Below are 19,097 nucleotides of genomic sequence, written 5' to 3' on the forward strand. Positions count from 1 at the left end.
GTGCACACACATGTGCAAGTCGCCCTTAATGGTGAAGTTTTCTCACGGCCCTCATCGCTTCAAACACACAGAACTATCGAGTTCTCTCAACTTTGAGCACTTTCTTGGATCAGACGCACAATATTCCACAAACTAAAAACCTCTCGTGAAAAACACAGGCAATGGAATATTGATCAGCGCTAAAAGGACGTGAGCTGTCGAGCCATGAAGACATAAAGGGGCTGGGTACAGCGGTGCATGCCTATAATCCCAGCAGCTCAGGAGGCTGAGGCAGGAGGATCTTGAGTTCAAAGCCAGCCTCAGCAACTCAGTGAGGCCCTAAGCAACTCAGGGAGATCCTGTCTGTAAGTAAAATACAAAAAAGCACTGGGGATGTTGTTCAGTGGCCGAGTAACCCTGGTTCAATCCCTAATATGGGGGTAAAAAAAAAAAAAAAAAGACATGAAGGAACCTAAAATGCATATACTAATTGGAGAAGGTCATGGGGAAAGGCTGCCTGCTGCAGGCCTCCAACCACATGACCTTCTGGGAAGGGCAAGAGTCTGGAGACAGAACAGGGATCCCTGTCAGAGGACTGAGAAGGGAGACACGAATAGGCAGAGCACAGGGATTTGCAGGGCCAATGAAACTATCCTGCATAACACTGTCATAGTGGATACACAGTAGGACACATTTGTCAAAAGCCACATGATATACTGCATCAAGAGTGAACCCTCAGGCTGTGGGGGAGCTCAGCAGCAGTGTTTTCCTAACGTGCAATTGCCAGGGCCCAATCCCCCGTACCACACAAAGGTGGGGAAAAAAGTGAATCCTCATGTAAACTACACAATTAAGTTTCCACTAATGCATCAGCATCGGCCCCTCAATGAGAACAAGTGTACCACACTAATGCAAGATGCCAATAGCAGGAGGTGCTTCGGGTGGGGGTTGACTGACTGAGTGAGACACTGCACCAACCTAAAACAGTCACCCAAAGCATCTATTACTTGAAAATAATTGAGTAATTTAGAAAACTTCTCTTAATGAAATGAATAGGCCTATTTTTTTCCCTAACTTTCTATGACTAATCTCTTTAATCAAGTAGAAAAACTGACAGTGAAGTATAACAAATAAGCACAAACCCACCAACTGGACTCAACAATATTTTACCAAGTTGTCTTTAAGGTCTCTAACTATGGTGATGTTGCAGAATACTGGAAAAGATAAGCTTCGAATATCCTGACATTTCCCTCCTAACAACTTCAGTTTGTACCTCCTCAAATAAAGTCATTTCCCTATATAACTCCAATGCTATTATCAGACCTAAGTAATAATTCTGTAAGGTCATCTAATTAACCAGCCAGATTCAAATGTACCCACTGTTCTCAAAATGGTTTTTGTTTTTCAACCAGGATCCAGCCGGGCTTCATTCGCACCCTGTATTTTGTACGTCGGTGCCTTTTTTCCAAGGATCCCCATGATGCTGAGCACTATGCTGAGTGTGTGGAGCCAAGGCTTTGCCCAGCGTCCCAGTGGTGAGAGCAGAACTGGCTGTAAGACCCTTACCTTCAGGAGGGAGAGGGTCAAGGAGTCCTGGCAACTGCGTAGCAGAGATTCACATTCATTCAGGGACTTGTTGTCCAGTGCGATGCCGTTGATCTAGGGCCAACAGAGAGCTGGTTAGGCCGCCTGGCAGGGAGGCCTCAGCCCTGCTAATTTGGGCTGCCAGGACAAGGGGTCAGCCACGTGCCACCCGTGGTGGACAGCAGGCCTGGTTCTGCAAAGTGCCAAAGTCAGGAGCTGGTGGAGGAGTGAAAGCCCCTCCCAGTGAGGCCCAGAGTCGGTAAGGGGCTTCTGAGCGAATGAAACACGCGCTTTCACATCATTCCAAGGGAAGGCGCCTTCCTCCCGGGACCAAAACACCAGAGACCCCGGGGGAACATCCCGCCACGCGATGGCAGATCACTGTCTCAGAACGTCCCAGCTCCATCCTTCATGTGTGAAATAGCGGACACACGTATGTCTGGGGTGGGGGTGGGGGCAAAAATTGAGACCAAGGCCGTGAAAAGCCAGCATAAGTCAGAGAGCACCAGGTGCAATGAAGCACTGCCACTGCTCAGTGATCAACGGCCCTCGACCCCCTCGTGAGCCCGTCCACATCCCTGAGACACACGCAAACCTTTTCTCAAAGTATACATGTGACCGGAGATGGCCGAACTGCGAAACCCCTGCTCGGCAATGACAAGGAACAAACTGTTGGCACGTGCAACCACCTGACGGTCCTCACAGTCCCGAAGTCGAGTGAGAAAAGCCATCCCAAAGTCACTCCCTAATCGGTTCCACGTACACGACGTCAAAATGACAAAATTATAGTGAAGGACAAATCAGGTGCCAGAGGAAAGGAATACGGGGGCGGAGGGGGGCGTGACTGCACAGGGGTGACAGAAGGGAGGCTTCTGGGGTGACGACCCCAGTCTGCATCTGAAGATGGCAGTGGTTACACAAAATGACGTATCAGAAAACCACAAACCAGGCACACCTGCTGTGCCACAGTCCACTTACTGGCTATGATGGAGGGGAAGCTGGGTAAGGGCAGGCCAGACCTCCCTGGATTCCCATGGTAACTTCTTATGAATCTACAACTATTTCAAAGTCCAAAGTTTAACTGAGTGATGATCCTGGAGTGGTAAGTTAATTGTAACCACTTCTGAGAAGGAGAGGTTAAAGCAGGAGGATTCCAAGTTCTAAGGCCCGTATGTTCAACTTACTGAGAAACTTTTATTTTCAAAATAAAAATTAAAAAGGACTAGGGATGTAACTCAGTGGTTAAGGGTCCCTGGGTTCAATCCCCAGTACCACAGGAAGGGGGCGGGGAGCGGATATTATCTATACGTGGTAGCAATACAAACATTTGTTATTTCCTTCCTAGACATTTTCTGTATTTCATAATTTTCTAGTATTTACTGTAGTTCTATTTTGACACCATCAGGTGGAATAATTTTTTTTTTTTTTTAATTTTTATACAGTGCAATGCCCAAGAATAAGGGACATATAAATACTCTGCTCATGACTTCTTGCTCCAACAGCCCATACGTAATCTAGCTGTTTAGGAGCAGCAGATAGCCTGGCTCTATCCTAGAGACTCACCGCCACAATCCTGTCTCCCACGGCGAGGGACCCTTCTTTGGCAGCAGGGCTTCCAGGTACCACAGCAGCAGCATACACTCCACTCTCCAGACTGATGCCACTGTCTGCAAGCCACAGGACAGCAGTGGGCAACCCCTGGTCTGGGTGCCCTACCCCATCTTGGTCAACTAAACTTATAAAAGGGGATGTCAGCAGACTGCACCCTGCCCAACACAGAGCTCCAACTGGTCACACCCATAAGGGGACTCAGTCATGCCCAGTCTGGTGAATCAGACACTCAGGACCCGGACAACCTCCTGCCAGGAAAGCACACAGGCTACATTTAAATGGCATCAACTCAAGTCTGCAAATCATGTGCTCCTGCAACGTGCAATCCCCACCCATCAGAAAGGACACCGGCCTCGTCTGCAGGCTCCCTACCTTTCTGTCCACTGAGGTTGATGTGCAGGGGTGTGACCACTTTCCCACCCAGGGACTTCCTCCGCCGCACGACCATGTTGATGGCCCCCTCTCCATGGAGGAGGGCCTTGATGGCCTGCTTCTTGTCCTTGTTGATGAGGTCCACATCGTTGATTCTCAGCAGCCAGTCATTGACCCTGAGGAGGGGCACAGGCAGATTAGCACTCGTGTGGACCCAGGGACCTGTGGGTAACCCCACCACTCCCATTCAGGCGTCAAATGCCAAAAAGCAGTTGCCCTGTGTTCACATTCAGAAAGAGCTCCTCCTCCTGGAGCATACAGTGGGTAACTTGCAGATGCTGGAGCTAGACAACCTGAGTTCAAATCCTGGCTCTGCCACTTACTAGCTGGGGGACCTAGCTCCTCTGTGTCTCAGTGTCCTCATCTGTAAAATAGGGACAACAATTGCACCGACTTCATAGGATTGTAAAGATTAATCAGCTAATTTACATCAAGTGCTTAAACCAGTACTTAGTAAATACAACTCATGGAATGAGCATGTGGCACAAGTCCTAGGCTTCAACACGTCCCACCTGAGCCCTTTGCCTCCCAGAGAAGCAAAAGACGACACTTGGTAACTGGAGAGAAACCAGATTCAGAGGCAACTGAGAGGCAGAGTTTCCTTTTAGCCCAATCTTAGCAGCTGAGCCCGAGGCCTCAGAGAGACTCTGAATCCCCAGAAGCTGGGATCCATGCATTTCAGGGTTACCTGGCTCTCTGGGAGTCCTTTGCGTTGGGCCCAGACCCACTCGACTCTTACCTTAAGCGGCCATCAGCAATGCTTCCTTTGTCCACTTTAGTGACAAATATGCCACAGTCCCCCGGGAAACAAGGCTCATTCACACCTTCTGCCATGTCAAACCCAAGTGCCTTCAAGTCAATATCCTCCTGTAGGAACAGCAGCAACAGCAGTACACTTTACCAAGCAGTGAGCAGAAACATTTGGCTCTTCAACCCCAAGCCACACTCACTCTGTCCCCAGGAGGAAGGCAAGGAGGAGCTGCACCCTGCCAGCACCTCCCCATGCTCCACTTTTCCTTCTGCTGTGCTGGGACAGCACCACCATGAGACAAGGACACTAACTGCTGCAGCCCAGGTTGGACCGCTGCCAAGGAAGGATGTATTCCCACCCCAGGAAAAAAAAGCGGGTCCTCCGAAATGGCAGCAGCAAAATGGAGACACTGCCAGAGGGCCATCCCTGGTCTTCACGACAAGAAGAACAGAGGAGAAGAGCCACCCAAGGCGGCTCACCGTCTCCCTTTCAAACTCCACCACTTCTGTTTCCCACTCCATGGAATCCGTATCGATGGCCGAGTCGTGGGAGCTGTGGGCCATCAGTTGCCGGAACCGGGCCTCCTTTTCCAGCTGGGATTCCATCTGCTCCCTGTGAACAGAGAGAGCGGTGGCGATGGCCTGTTGGAGGGCAAAAACAGCCCCCTGCATCACAACTCCAAGCCAGGGCTGCCAGTCACGAAAGCCTCCGGGGATCCTTTCTTGTACTACACGCCAGCTTCCAAGTCTGGAGGTCCAATAAAGGCTTCCTGGGTCATCAGAGGGCTTTCGCAGGGACTTTCTTAAAAAGACAGATTCTCCCAAAATTTACCCAGAGGTTTAAGGCAATTCAGGTCAAAACGCCATCAAGACTTTTTGTAGATACAGACAAAAACTATTCTCAAATGCACATGAAAAGGAATGAGAACAGCTAAAGCCACTTTGAGAAAATGGGAGAATCAAGTGGGAGGAGTCACCCTACCTGGTCTTAAGATTCACTGTAAACCAACTCTGACGAAGACTACATGGTACTACAGGGAGACAGACACACAGATAAACGGACCAGAACAAGGGACATGGAAATGGCACCACACAAATACAAAAGTGTAGAAGTAATTCACGAAGAGGACAGTCCTGGGGACTGGGGTTGTGGCTCAGCGGTAGAGCACTTGCTAGCAAAACAGAGGCACTGGGTTCGATTCTCAGCATCACATAAAAATAAATAAAGGTTTGGAAAAAAAAAAGACAGTCCTGAATCAATGGAGCTAGAGAGTAGGACATGACGGAAAACAGGGACTTCAACTAAATCCTTTGCCTCACACACAAATGAACACAAAACACATCACAAATTCAAAGTATAACATAAAACTATAAAACTTTTAGAAGGAAGATAGAGGAGAATAACTTTTGAGATCTAGGGCTGCATGAGGGGTTCTTAGACATAAATCATTGTAAGTGTTTTAAAAAAATTAATAAATTAGCCCATCAAAATTTTAAACTTTAGCTCTAAGGAAGTCCTAGCAAAGAGAATGGGAAAAAAAGACTCAGAAACCTCATCAAGTCCCCCCAGGGACTTACAAGTGATGCCCTTTCTAAAATCTGGGCCCAGGCTATCTTTCCAGCTTATCCATGATACCCACTGAGCTCCTGGCGTACGTGTGAACAGTTTTTGTGTCCTGCGGGCTCCCAGGTCTGCATGGATGGCTGGGCTGGGCTCTCACTGGCAAGTTCTAGAAGGTTTCTCAGCCTCCAGTGCCTCTTTCCAGGCCAGTGTAGCCAAGGCTCTGCACTGAGGGCTCAGCACACTGTTCTATCTGCCACCATGAGGGCACACCAGACAAGAGTCTGGTCCTAGATTGCATGTTGGTTACTGGACTCTGTCAATTTCTATTTTTAAACTCTGAACTTGGTATTTTCGATCCTCTGCTAGCAGCCACCAAGTGTTTAAATGACCCTCTGGGAGGGTACTGTGGCCAAGGAGAGAGTGTCTGACACCCCAGTCTTACGAATATGCATCCACAGATCACAAAAACAGGCTGACCCATCTTCATGGTCTTATCATGGCTGCTGGGCTTTCTGTGCTGGTCTTAGAATTCTCAATAACTGCTAAGAGGGAGATGGCACCAATACCCATTTCACAGATTGACGAAGGGAGGCAGAGTGAAGGAACAGACGGCAAAGCCTGCACACAGGGGCAAGCTCCGCCCAGTGTACTCTGGGTTCAGTGCTCTGCAGGGAGCAGGGATGTCATGGTCACAGAACGTGCCCACCCAAGCCTACTTGAGCTCCTTAAGCTCCCGGCTGACGTCATTCTTCTGTTTCCGAGTGTCGTCCAGGCTGCGCAGGGCCTCAGCCAGCTCACTCACTGCCCGGTCCCGCTCCCGCCGAAGATTGTCGCACAGTGTCCTGGCAGGGAAGGCAGAGGGCAAGGTGACCTTGAGGGGCAGGGGGATGGAGGCAGGGCTTATGTCAGCAGAAAACAGCCTGGCAGCCCCCTTCCCAAACACCTACGGGCACATGCCTCACCCCAGAAGTGCTCAGGAACCTGGGGGGAGAGTGCCACAGTCACCAGGCACAGGGTTCCCAGTGTCCTATGCTCCTTCTGCTCCCCGCTTGGTGAGCCTGAGGCTAAGAAACGCTGTCTGCAGGTGCTCACTTATTCTAACTCGGGCTTGGGGAGGGGAGGGACTCTGCAGTGAAGCACGCCAGCTGCCTGGAAGGCTCCCTGGTCTCCAGCACTTACCCCATATCCCTTAACCACCTGCACGCCCAGCTTTCTAGACCCACCCCAACCCTGCACCCAGGCTGAGAGCCCACTCGGTCAGAACTTGGTCCTCACACATCTCTGTGAAGCTGAGCTCTGCACAGGTGCAAAGTGTGAGCTCGGTGGGACTCTGGGAAAGGGGACCACAGCCCAAGTCAGTCAGCAGGGGGGCCACCTCTAGAACTGGATGTGCCCAGAGGGCTGAGCCCCACCTCTCCACAGAGACAAACCTTCCCCAGTTCAGAACTGTACTCTGGAGAAACCTGCGGTTCAGGTAAGAAAAGGAGCAGATGGGAACCCCCACTGGGCCTCAGTACTCCCTCTCTGTCCCACAGAGCACCTGGCTGCTCTCCACTGGTAGGGCCTCTGACCAGACCCCAGGGCCATGGGTCTTTGCCAAAACAGCCTCAGGGGATCTTCCAGAAAACCCTCGATGTCCTCCCTCCCCAGTATCCATCCCTCTTCATCACCTGGAAGAACCCCACTCAAGCTTCAAGTTCTAGCTCAAATGCCATACTTTCTCAGAGACCTCCTCATACCACAAGTGCCCTGCATGCCTGAGAACAGCCCTGGCTGAGGCCCGGGACATCATACCCATGCATCATCCTCCCCTGATGCTCCCCTTCCAGGCTGCTCAACCCCTCACGAGCATCACATGCACCTGGGAGCCTCCCTCAAGGTCACTATGCTCAAGCATCTAAGATCTGGCATACAGGCGGTGTCCAGTAAATATGCTGGAAGAATGCATTCTGATGCACTACTGTCATGAGAAGCCCTCAGAGTGGCCAGCCCTGTGCCATTTCACAGGCGTCTTACCTGGACACAGCACACACTCAGGATGTCTGGGGTAACGTTAAACAGGAAGGAGGGACATAATGCAAAACTCTGACGCCAAGAGCAAGGTCTGAATGTCATCTAGGGGTGAGAAGGGAGGAGCCCAGGTTCCTGTCACCCTACGTGAACATATGGTGTACAATTCTGACCTTCCCAACAGACCTTAGTGTGCTCTGGGGAAACACAAGCTCATGCCTGCCCCATACCGGATGCTGTCTCGCTCTGCCACAATCTTGTCCCGCTCCTGGAAGGCCCAATCCCGGCGGCACTTGGCCACATCTGCCTCCTGGAGGGCTTCCTTCAGCTCCTGGCACAGAGCCTTGCACTGCTTTCGAAGGATTTCCACCTCCTTGTTGGCTCTCCCAGCATCCATTGTCACTGTGTCTTTGATCTAGAGGACGAGGGACAGGCACAGGGGGAGACTGCTCAGACTCCTGGAATGGAAGCCCCCTCCTCCGAGTGCAGGGTGGGACTGCTCCTCTAGACAGCCAGGTGGAAGGAAGACTAAGTCCAGCACACTCCCCTCCTACACTGGACCTGATTAGACTGCAAGTGACACTAGGTGGGGGCCAACCCAGACACTCACAGCCCCACAAAAGCCTGAACCCTACTCAGGTGTGGCCTCAGCAGTCTGGGTGGAATGTCTCCCGTGCGTGCTTTTGCCATTCCTGTGGCTTATATGTAACAGCCCACTGCCACATGCTAAAGAGCGCGCAAGATTTCAAAACATGTGCATGTGTGAATATGTCACAATGAGTCCCACTTTTATGTACAAATACAGTGCATCCATTAAAAAATAAATTTTTAAAAAGGGAGCTTTGGGGACAAAGTGTGATGATGTGAGGCAGTGAAGGGGACAGAGATTGGTCTTAACTTCTCCTTCCACACTGCCCCCATGTCTGCAATGCTGCTTTCTACAATGTACATGCTGAGTTTTTTTAAAAAATGAAATATTCCAGCATTTTTGCTTGTGAATACTGTGCATCTAAGTTTTGGGTTTTTGCTTTTTTTAGTACTGGGGATGGAACCCAGGGGTGCTCTACGCTGAACTACATCTCTACTGCTTTTTTTTTTTTTTTTTTTTGTGGTACTGGGGATTGAACTCGGGGCCGTGTGCTTGCGAGGCAACTGAGCTCCATCCCCAGCCCTCTACTGCTTTTTATGGTGAGACAGGGTCTAAGTTGCCAAAGTTAGCTTCGAATTTGTGATCCTCCTGCCTCAGCCTCCCAAGTAACTAGAATCAGAGGCGTGCACCACTGTGCCTGGCTGCACCTAAGTTCTTTTAAAAAGCAGAACTATGGAGTGTTTGTATCTTGACACCTCTCTAGAGAGTTATAGTCTCCATAAAATTTCAGATCAGACTCTTCGAAGTTTGCACACAGACACTCCCTCTGTGTCTCTATAAGCCAGAGAAAATGCGGGAGATGACAAATGACAAGGCAGGCAGTGTCTACTGCAGGGACGGCTGCACTCCAGCTCTCTGTACAAGCGCAGCAGGACCATGTCCCTCGAGGCACTGCTCCTGGGGGCTCTCTGCCCGGAGACAGGATGTTAGGAAGGTGAACAGGGAGGACACTTCCACATGGACCCATGTAGCCCCTGCTCAAAACAAGTTTAGAAAGATCTCAGAGGTTCTCACCAGGAGGCTAAGGGAGGAAGGAGACCATGGAAACCGGTCATAAGCCTGGAGTCAGTTCACAACTAACCCTTATTGCTCATGTACAGCCAGCAGGAACTGGAGGGAAGTTTAGACAAAAAGTGTGTTGTAACTCAAGAGCAACACAGTGGCATGCGCTGCTCAGACCTCTCGTGGCCCAAGATCAATGCAAATTAGTTTAGTTTCATTATTTCCCTACTTTTGTGCTGTATCGAGTGTTTACTATTAAAAAAATGTAACTCTTGGGCTGGGGAGACAGCTCAGCTGGTAGAGTGCTCGCCTCGCAAGCACAAGGCCCTGAGTTCGATCCCCAGTACCGCAAAAAAAAAAAAATGTAACTCTTAAAAAATTAAGGAACTATTTGTACTAAGTCTGTCAAGAATTTTTTATAATAAATAATACATCTAACAATCATGTTTTAAAATTTGGTAATGTATGCATGGTTTTATATTTGATTCACATTAATATTTGTTTTCCCTGGTAAGTTTTTCCATTTTGTGCTGGATGGTAATCTCAACTGAGCACCAGAGGTGGCGACACACAGAGAAGCCCATGCTGGAAACTATGCTTGGTTTTTCCCACCCCCGCCCCCATCTCCCTTCCTTCCCACAGGCCCCTCGGCACTGCTGGTCTCCAAAATGAACTCCCCACCAGTTTCCTTAGGAGTTTTAGAGAGTGGGTGGGGAGAAATGAGGCGTCTTAAAAGGGACAGAGGAGTTTGGAGCAAAAGGACCTGAAGGATCTTTGTCCAAGTTCTTGATGATGCTGATGACAAACCCCAGGATCCTGACAATGACCTGCTCCAGGTCCCAGCACAGTGGTCCCAGTCTCAGTCCAGTGCTTCTTCCTCCACCCTGTGCCCCCAACATCAGGCCTTAGTCCTCACAGGCACTGCCTAGGACTAAGTGGACTTGGAGAAGAGATGGGCTGTTTTTCACAAGACACTTGCCAGCCCAGGCAGGAAGTCACTGAGGAAAATCATAGGCTGCACCCCAGCCACAGCAGGGGCAGAGCCCACTCAAAGGTCCCAGAGAGAAGGTGGGATGTAGGTGTGGTGGCTTTGCTCCTTGAACAAACAGCTCCAGGTGGGCAGCTGGCTCTTATTCTGGCAGTCTCTTGAGCTTCCCACCCAAGTTTCTGAAGCTCCATCATGCTGCTCAGCCTCCAGAGCCTAGCTCAGCTCCTCAAACTGGACTTGTGGGTGGATATACAACAGAATTAGGAGGGGGCTACAAGGGACAGAAAAGCAACTGTGAGCCACAGTGGCTGTGCTGGCCCTTCTATGAGGCAGTGTTCTATCAGTGGAGCGCGGGGGTGTTAAAACCCGGGGGGAACTTCTGCAGAGGCAACAGGATGCCACACAGCACCTCAGTGGTTCCTCCATCCTCCTAAAATCAATGGCCTTCACTAGACCCGGCCAGCTGAGGGCAGGGAGGGCGACCTCGTAAGAGTAGCTCCTGAGGACGGACCCACTCTGGGCACTGGGAGAGAACAGAGGCCCCCAGACCTGTCGGTGCTCATGGACAACAGAGAGGGAAGCACCAAGAGAGAGGGGGACAGAGTGAAGGAAAGCACAATTCCAGAAACACAAAGCACCACTCCTTGGGCTGGGCAGAATCAAGACATCTTGCAAACAGAGCCAGAGCAGTTGGGCTGCTGAGGAGGGTGGGGTCTGACCCCAGGCCGTCTTACCATCCACACTCCAAGCCAGGAAGGCAGGGGCCACAGACCTGGCCTCCCCTGAGTGGCAGGGAGCCATACTGTACATGGAACCAGAGCAGCAAGGGGAGATGGAACTGGAGATTTCAGCTCTGGAAGGGGGAGGGGGTTCTGGTCATCTCCTGCCTGCTGACTCGGAACAATGCCTGGAAAGGATTCCTGCCTCAGCTGACAGGCAGGCTTGAGGCCCAGCCAACACCTCCTGTGCAGGGCAGGCACCGGCTGAAGGGCACACCTGAGTGCTGGTGGCGGGGCTGGATTTGGGTGCTCTTCATACTTCACCAAGCTCCTCCATTGCCACGATCTTCAGAGGCCATTCCTATGATCCCAAAAGCCCACTCAAGTGGGCTTTGGGTCCCATCACAGGTTGTATGTAAACAACCTTCTGTGACCTTCTCGTCTGGTAACTGACTAGGTCTTTTCAGATTTTTCTTCTGCACCATTTTGGTTTTCTTATCTGATATCAACATTTCACTCAAAATTAGGTGCTCAGATACCAGTATGTGAAAAGGAGTCCTTATCTAGGACACTTGCTGAGTTCTAGTGCATTATCTGAGGCTTATTAAAATTCCTTTGCATAATGTTCTTTACAAAAATGTCATCAAAGTAGCGGCTGAGAGTGTAACTCAGTGGTAGAGGGTATAAGGCCCTGGTTTCCATCCCCAGCACACACAAAAAAATAAAAATAAAAAATAAACTACTCCTCTTCACACTGGCTCTCACCTTAATGGTCTGCACAGGTCCCAGCCCCCTTGTATGAAACCACTGCTATTTGGCCCATTTTTACCTGCAAAAACAGTGTCACAGCATTCACCCTGGTCCTAATCAGGGCAGTAAGGAAGCCTGGGGTGAGGGGGCATGATCTGTTATAACCAGGCCAGATCAATCGGAGCCACGACACTGACTCACAAAATGGGAAGGGAATCTCCAATGGTGTCCTCGCCCCGGCAGAGCTTAACGGACCTCAGGGGGAGGGGCATCAGTGCTGAGGTGGAGGTGGGGATGGAGGCGGCCAGGTGGGAAGGATGAGGAGAATCCACGGCATTCACTCAGGAGATGAGCTGAGTGACCCAGTGCCAGTGAACACTCCAGTGCCCCAACCCCAGAGGAACCACCCCCAGGGAGCGAGCTTTAGAAGGAGGCCGGGCTCAGCCTACTAGCACATCCCGGCCGGGAGCAACCTGGGAAAGAGTAGTGTTGGTCAGCAGTGCCCACAGGGTGCTCTTCTGACCCCTGAGACCAACAGATCTATGGTTCTAAGAACTTGGGCTTGGGATTTTGCATCATAATAAGCAAGTCTGAGATCTCTCTAACTTTCAGCACAAAACCGGGTTTGGGTGTGATGGCATCTGTGTCATCTGATTTTATTCCACGATGTCTAGGACAGTGGTTGGACCTCCCTTCCCATTTCTCCCCTGCATCCCAGATCAGAGCTGAACACTGAGCCTGAGCCCAGCAGGGACCCAGGCCATGTCTGACAACCCCACCAGCACTTAGGCCCATGGTGAGAACTCTCCACTGTCACTCAGAAGCCCATCTATCCAGTCCCCTGAGCGCCGCGCAGCCCCACTTCTCTTGCCAAGTAACAGCCTACCTGCCGCAGCGCCTCCATCTCCTCGTTGGCCGCCTTCTTCTCAGAGGTGCTGCTCTTGAGCTTGGATTCGGCCAGCTCCACCTCGGTCTGCAGCTTGTCCAGCTCAGAGATGACCTGGTCGCGCTCGCTCATGATGAGCTTGTACTCGCTGTACACGGCATCCCGCTCCTCCTTGTACTTCTCCGACTCCTTGGCGGTTCTGACCTGCGTGGTCCTCAGCTCTGTCAGCTCTGACTGCAGCAGCTCCATCTCCCACTGCAGGTCCTTGTTCTGGGCCGTGGCCTTGTTCAGCTCGTGGTGGATTGCCTCGAACCTGGGGGAGGAAGGCGGCAGGGTGTGGGAGGGGCGGGCACCTGCCTGGTCAGCTGTCAGGCTGCTCTGCTACCTCCCGCCGGCTCCGCTGTGCTGGACAGTCAAGCATGAAGTTTGGGGTGAGGTCAGGTCATTCTCTGCACCCCAAGGGAGAATGGCCACAGAGCACCAGTGCCATGGGTCTGGAAATTTTACGAATGCCGGAAGTTGAACTGAGGACAGTGTGCCCTCGGCTTTACTACAAATAACTGAGCATTCTTCCACAAACAACCTTATTTTGAAAAAATAACGACAACAAAACAATGGCAGAATCCCAACAAAGGACACAGAAAAGCCTTGATGAAGATTTGCTCCAACCCCCTCATTTTACAGAGAAGGATAATATGGCCTGGCACTGTAAGCAAGGGGCCAAGGTCGTGAGGTTTGCTCAGTCCACCTAGGCCAGGGTGCACCTCCCATGCGGGCAGCCTGAGAATTAGAGTTGCTGCCCTAGAGTAGCATTTCCCAAAGTGTGTTCTTAAAGAACAGTGATCCTGCAAGGGGCTCCATCAGAAACCACCTGGGCGTGTTCCCTGATGACCTCTACGCCTTGGTCCTCCCTGGGAGAACGAAAGCTCCGACCAGTCCTGCAGCAGAGAAACCTGTCTGCGTTCAACCCGGCAACTCCCCAACCCACTTATACCCGCGTGAAACCGAGGCGTGCTCCAGAGAGCTAGTGTTCTACAGGAATGTGCTTTATGCAATCCTGGGAGGGGAGTCTCATCTCTAAAGATGATATTCTTTAACAGAAAATGAAATTTTTAGAAGACACAATGCCCTGAAAAATCAACTTTCCCATTTGTTAAGTGAGAGACTGACAGAAGGAGAGGGTTGTGGGGAGACCTAAGAGGCAGATGCTCAGAACACACCAGGTGGTTCCGCTGGGAGGAAGACAATATAACTCCCAAGACACAGTAAGGGTCAAAAAAAAGAAAAAAAAAGTTTCCTAGACAGAAATACTTGTTGATTGAAAAGACACCCCAGCCTGAGCTGCCGTCCCCCTGGTCGTGGCTGGGAGCCTGGCAGAGAAGATGCATCTGGCTCTCAGGCCGCTCTCTTCCCTGTCGGTCCTCTGGCTGGGTCCTACCTCCGCAGGGAGAGGGCACACTGGTGCTGCAGCTGGATGGCAGTGTCCCTCTGCTGGGTCAGCATCTCCGTCTGCTTCAGCAGGCGCTGGTTCTCCTCCCCCAGCTGCTCCAGGCGGCTCAGGTCTGAGTTGTGGATGGCGACTTTCTCACTGTACCGCTTCCGCAGGGCGTCATAGTCCTTCTTGACCCCCTCCAGCTTGTCCATGGCCGTGTCGTACAGCTTGTTGAGGATCTCCGATGACCCGTTGTGCTTCAGCACCTGGCCAGAGGGAGTTGTGCTCGTGAGAGGCGGGGTGGACAGGACAGATCTCCCCGGGGAGGGTCAGGCTCGGACGGGGGGCCTTCGGGAGGCTGGAGGCGTCTGATCCTACGGGCCCTGCAGCCACGCTAGGCTGATTCATCCGGATTCCCTCGTTCTCAGATATTTATTAAGTGTTACGCAGAGAAAAGTTAACATAGCCGTCCAGAGACTCTCAACCTCGGGAAGGCTTACTGCAAGGTTAGCTCCTTCCAGGCTGGCGTCTGGGAACCCACAGCAGCAACATTTCTCTAGGCTGATATAAATCTTTCCCTGCGTGATAAGAGCGGCTTGTGGTGCCCAGACTACACAAACAACGTGGCTCGGGCTAAACACCTACTTTCTTCCAGGAGTCTAGCATTTTGGTACATGCTAAGCGGTGGGTAGACTTGTGACCAGCCCCCAGTGAAAAGTCCAGGCCCTAGGTGTCCAGTGGACTGCCCCGGAGGCCCCTCTTGACGTGGGCTGTCACGACTCTGTGCTGGAGGAATGAAGTGTGTCTGGTGCCACTGCACTGGGGAGGACTCTTGGAAACTTGCACCTTGCGTCCTTTGGACTTTGCCCCACGTAGCTTTTCCTCCCCTTGCTGATTTTGCTTTGTGTCCCACGGTTGTGAATTTTTACCACCGTGATTACACACTTGTGAGACCTCCTCACAAATCGCAGAATCCAGAGATCATGTTGGGGTCTCCAAAAAACAACACCTAAAATGTCCAGTACTGTTCTAAGTGCTGGTGACACCAGGCAGGACGGAAAGAGACTGTACTCCATGGACCTTTGCTCCTAATGCAAGGATATAGACACATACACCAAATAAATTAACTTCTGAGCATGATAAGGGCTATTAAGAAAATTTTTAAAAAATAGGATAACAGGATGAAGAGCCTTCTGAGCAGCAGAGTAGAAGACTGTGAGGAGGGCTAAGGCCCGGAGATGCCTCTCTAAGAGGGTGACATCTGTCCAGACGCAAATGGAGAGCAGCCAAGAGCACACCTGGCTGCTGGGAGAGCAAATGCAAAGGCCCTGGGGCAGAACCTGCAAATGTGTGCTAAGAACAGCAAAAAGGAATGGGCAGTATAGCTGCAGTCACCCAGTTCACAACAGGGAGTGGGTTCAATCAGAGCCTTGGAGAAGGACCCACAATGAGGATCGCAGCCTGAAAAAAATGGGAAGCCATGGAGGAATTTAATGCAAGAGAGCATAGTGCTCTGAATTACAGAAGCTAAAGTTCACTTGGGATGCTATTCAAGAGGGCGGGGGGAGATGAGTTAAGAGGCTGTTGGGGGGCCTGCTGACTTCTGCTGAGTACCTCAGGGGACCCGAGCCCTTGGTGAGTCACCAACTCTGTGGGTTTCAGTTTCCTTATTTCTCAAATGACAGGAGAGAACCGGAAAGGCTTGCTTAGTGCCTACAGCTCAACAGCCCCGGAATCACCTGGCTGGTTGTGCGTGGGCTAAGTTATCACAAGATCTTTGCAGCCCAGAGAACCAGGACCTGCGAGCATGGAATATTCCCTTCAGAGGTAGAGTCAGCCTCAAAAACAGACGTATCTCAAAACACAAAACGGGATGTGATTTAAAAAAATCAGAATCACCGAGACAAGGGAAGGAGCTCACTCCCCAAGACCTAGGATCAGACCCCAGGACTGCAGACGGTCAGAAGGGAGGCCTGCCTCAGGAATTGGCTCAGTCTTGCTCGTCCTTATTTATTTTTTAAGTGGAACTCTCCCCTTCAAAGGCAATCTTATGAGGACTCCAGGATACAAAACTTATTTTAAAAAGTGGCAGGTGTGTGGCTGGGGCTGTAGCCCAGTGGCAGAGTGCTGGCCTGGCATGTGTGAGGCACTGGGTCTGATCCTTAGCACCACATAAAAACAAATAAAAGAAAGGCATGCTGTCCATCCTCAACTACAAAACAAAAACAACAACAACAAAAATGTTTTAAAAAAGTGGCAGGTGGGTTCCTCAGCAGTTAAGACATTTGTTATTCTAGAAAAAAGTTTCACCCACAGTGGCCAAAATGGAATATGCCCTGAGACACGGCTGGGAAACCATGTATTGAGTCCCACACTGTCATCTAAAATCTTTCTTTAAATAAAAAGGAATATCTTCCAAACATAGAGTATAGCAATTAATGTAACCAATGTTACATACCCAACAGTTTAACTCTAATCTTAATATCTAACTGCGTCCCTAATTGTTCTCAGAGAAGTAGACCATTATAGGGGTTGCTAAAGCCCCCAGCGCACCCTTCTTACCTGGTTCCCCATTTATCCCATCCCTTCCAGAATTACTCGCCCCCCACCCCAAGCCTGCTGCTGACCACCTCAGTGCACAAGGCCATACCACCACCTAGGCGGACACCTCCCCGGGGTTTCAGGCTGCTGGAGGTGCTTGGTAGTCTGCTGCTTTGGAGATTCAGTCCAGAGGATGCAGGCAGGTAGCACTGCACCACATCACAAGGTCACCCTCCCTCCTCTGATCCAGAGACGGTCACGTTGTCTCAGCATATTTGTTAATATAAATAATACTGCCCTGAACACGGTCGTGCACACGTCTCCTTTTCTCTGGGAGTGGAGTGGCTAAGTGTTGGGACATGGATTTTCCACACTGACTGGACACCACCAAACTGCTCTCCAATGTGACTATACGGATTTACACCCCCACCAGCTGTGGCAGGAGTTCAGCATGACTGTCACCAGCACACCCTTCCAAGGTACAGTACATGCAGATTTTTTTAAAATGTTATTTGTGGTAAAATACAACAACATAAAATTGACCCTCCTGACCACGTTAAACATTTCCAAGCGTGCAGTTCAGTAGTTTTACGTACATTCACACTGTTGTGCAACCCATCTCCGGGACTTTTCTCATCTTGCAAAACTGAAACTGGGTACCCATTAAACATTTCCACAAGCCCCCTCCGAGCCCCCGAACCACGACTCCACTTTGTCTCTCTGAAACTGACCACTTCAGATCCCTCACATTCGTGCAATCAAGCAGTATTTTGTCTTTTTGTGGCTGGTTTCTCTCATTCGGTGTTGTATCCTCAAGGTTCACCCATGTTGGAGCATGGGTTGGACCCCCGTTTCCTTTTCCTGAATGATATTTCACTATATATCCTGAAACACATTTTGTTTATTCCATCCATTTCCCCAAGAGAGACTTGGTTTGTCCTGCCACCTCTTGGCTACTGTCAAAACGGGGAGGTTTTTTAAAAGTACTGCCAATCTCCTAAACAAAAACATGCTCTCCTTTTTAAACTTACAGTCCTGACTTCTAGAGAGATTAGGCAGCTTTTCTTTATGTTTATGGATCACACATATTTTCTCTTCTATGAATTGTATGTTCCTATCCTTTGATTTCCGGCTTCATTCCCTCTCTTTGCCTCTCTCTCCCTCTCCTGTCTCTGGAGTTATTTTTAAATTCCAGGCACTGACCCTTTCCTAGGTATATTTAATACAAATATCTTCACTATATGTCTTCAGTTGGCTTGCAGCGTCTTTTGTTGTGCTACGGTTACACATTTTAATATGCCAAAATCTGTTAATTCTGTGCTTTGGGTGTTTAACAAGTTCTTCCTACCTTGAAGTCATAAAGGGATTCTCCCGCTTGTTATTTCTAAAAAGTAGTCAAGTTTCATTTTTCTCATTTAAATCTTTAAAGTACTTGGAATATATTTCTGCGTGTGGTGTGAGATGAAGATACATTACTCTCTTCCATAAATCACCTGAGCAACCAGAACAGGCCCCGAGAGTGACAAACTGCCCGGGAATCTGCCCAGGTGCAGAGAGTGCAATCTGGAGGACACCCAGGGCCTCACCTGACAGTGCCCACCACGACGAGCTGAGAAGGCAGGGGCTACCTAAATCACCCAGGGTTGATGGAGAGCTCTCCTGACATCTGCTCAATCACCATGCCTCCCGTCCGTGTCTGGAAAGGTCAGCCTCTACACGGGTTGCCCTAATTTGTGGCTGGAAGCGGGTCTGGTTTACTGCAGAACAAAGAACCTGCTGCCATTGTCAGAGTTTCCCACCAGGTGGCAGCCCTGGGTGGACAGCCAGATGCTGTCCTGCAGTTGTACCAAGCTTCATGATCTCTGAATTTTTTTTTTTTTTTTTTTTTTTTTTTGCGGTACTGAGGATCAAACTCAGGGCCTTGTGCTTGTGAGGCAAGCACTCTACCAACTGAGCTATCTCCCCAGCCCTGTACCAAGCTTCAGTAAGAAACTCATTTTTAAGGTGGCCTTGAAAGAAGGCAGAGCAGAGACCTCCTTCTGTGTCTGAGCTCAGCAGGGGCCAACTAACTAGGAAGTCTACAACCAGGGCAAGTTTGTCCTTCCTTCCTTGGAAAATGGTTCCGTAAAAGCCCTACCCTTGAGGAGCTTAGGTCCAGGCCTGCGTGATAATCCAGAGACAATTCAGGGCTGCCAGGGTG

The 19,097-nt window shown here is 50.3% G+C and overlaps 1 protein-coding gene across 3 annotated transcripts in view; it reads right to left on the reverse strand.

Moving 5' to 3' along the window:
- Window positions 1-19,097, reverse strand: part of Dlg5 (discs large MAGUK scaffold protein 5) — a 101,725-nt gene that overhangs the window by 26,704 nt on the left and 55,924 nt on the right. For all 3 annotated transcript variants that reach the window (XM_047553017.1, XM_047553015.1, XM_047553018.1), the window contains 9 exons: window positions 14,363-14,622; window positions 12,925-13,237; window positions 8,161-8,345; window positions 6,637-6,762; window positions 4,837-4,969; window positions 4,346-4,473; window positions 3,547-3,722; window positions 3,127-3,230; window positions 1,546-1,638 (listed from right to left, as the gene is read on the reverse strand). In XM_047553017.1, coding sequence (XP_047408973.1) covers window positions 1,546-1,638; window positions 3,127-3,230; window positions 3,547-3,722; window positions 4,346-4,473; window positions 4,837-4,969; window positions 6,637-6,762; window positions 8,161-8,345; window positions 12,925-13,237; window positions 14,363-14,622 — 1,518 coding nt within the window. The remainder of the gene's footprint in view (window positions 1-1,545; window positions 1,639-3,126; window positions 3,231-3,546; window positions 3,723-4,345; window positions 4,474-4,836; window positions 4,970-6,636; window positions 6,763-8,160; window positions 8,346-12,924; window positions 13,238-14,362; window positions 14,623-19,097) is intronic.

This window comes from Sciurus carolinensis, chromosome 5 (genome assembly GCF_902686445.1).
Source record: "Sciurus carolinensis chromosome 5, mSciCar1.2, whole genome shotgun sequence".
Classification (NCBI taxonomy): Eukaryota; Metazoa; Chordata; class Mammalia; order Rodentia; family Sciuridae; genus Sciurus; species Sciurus carolinensis.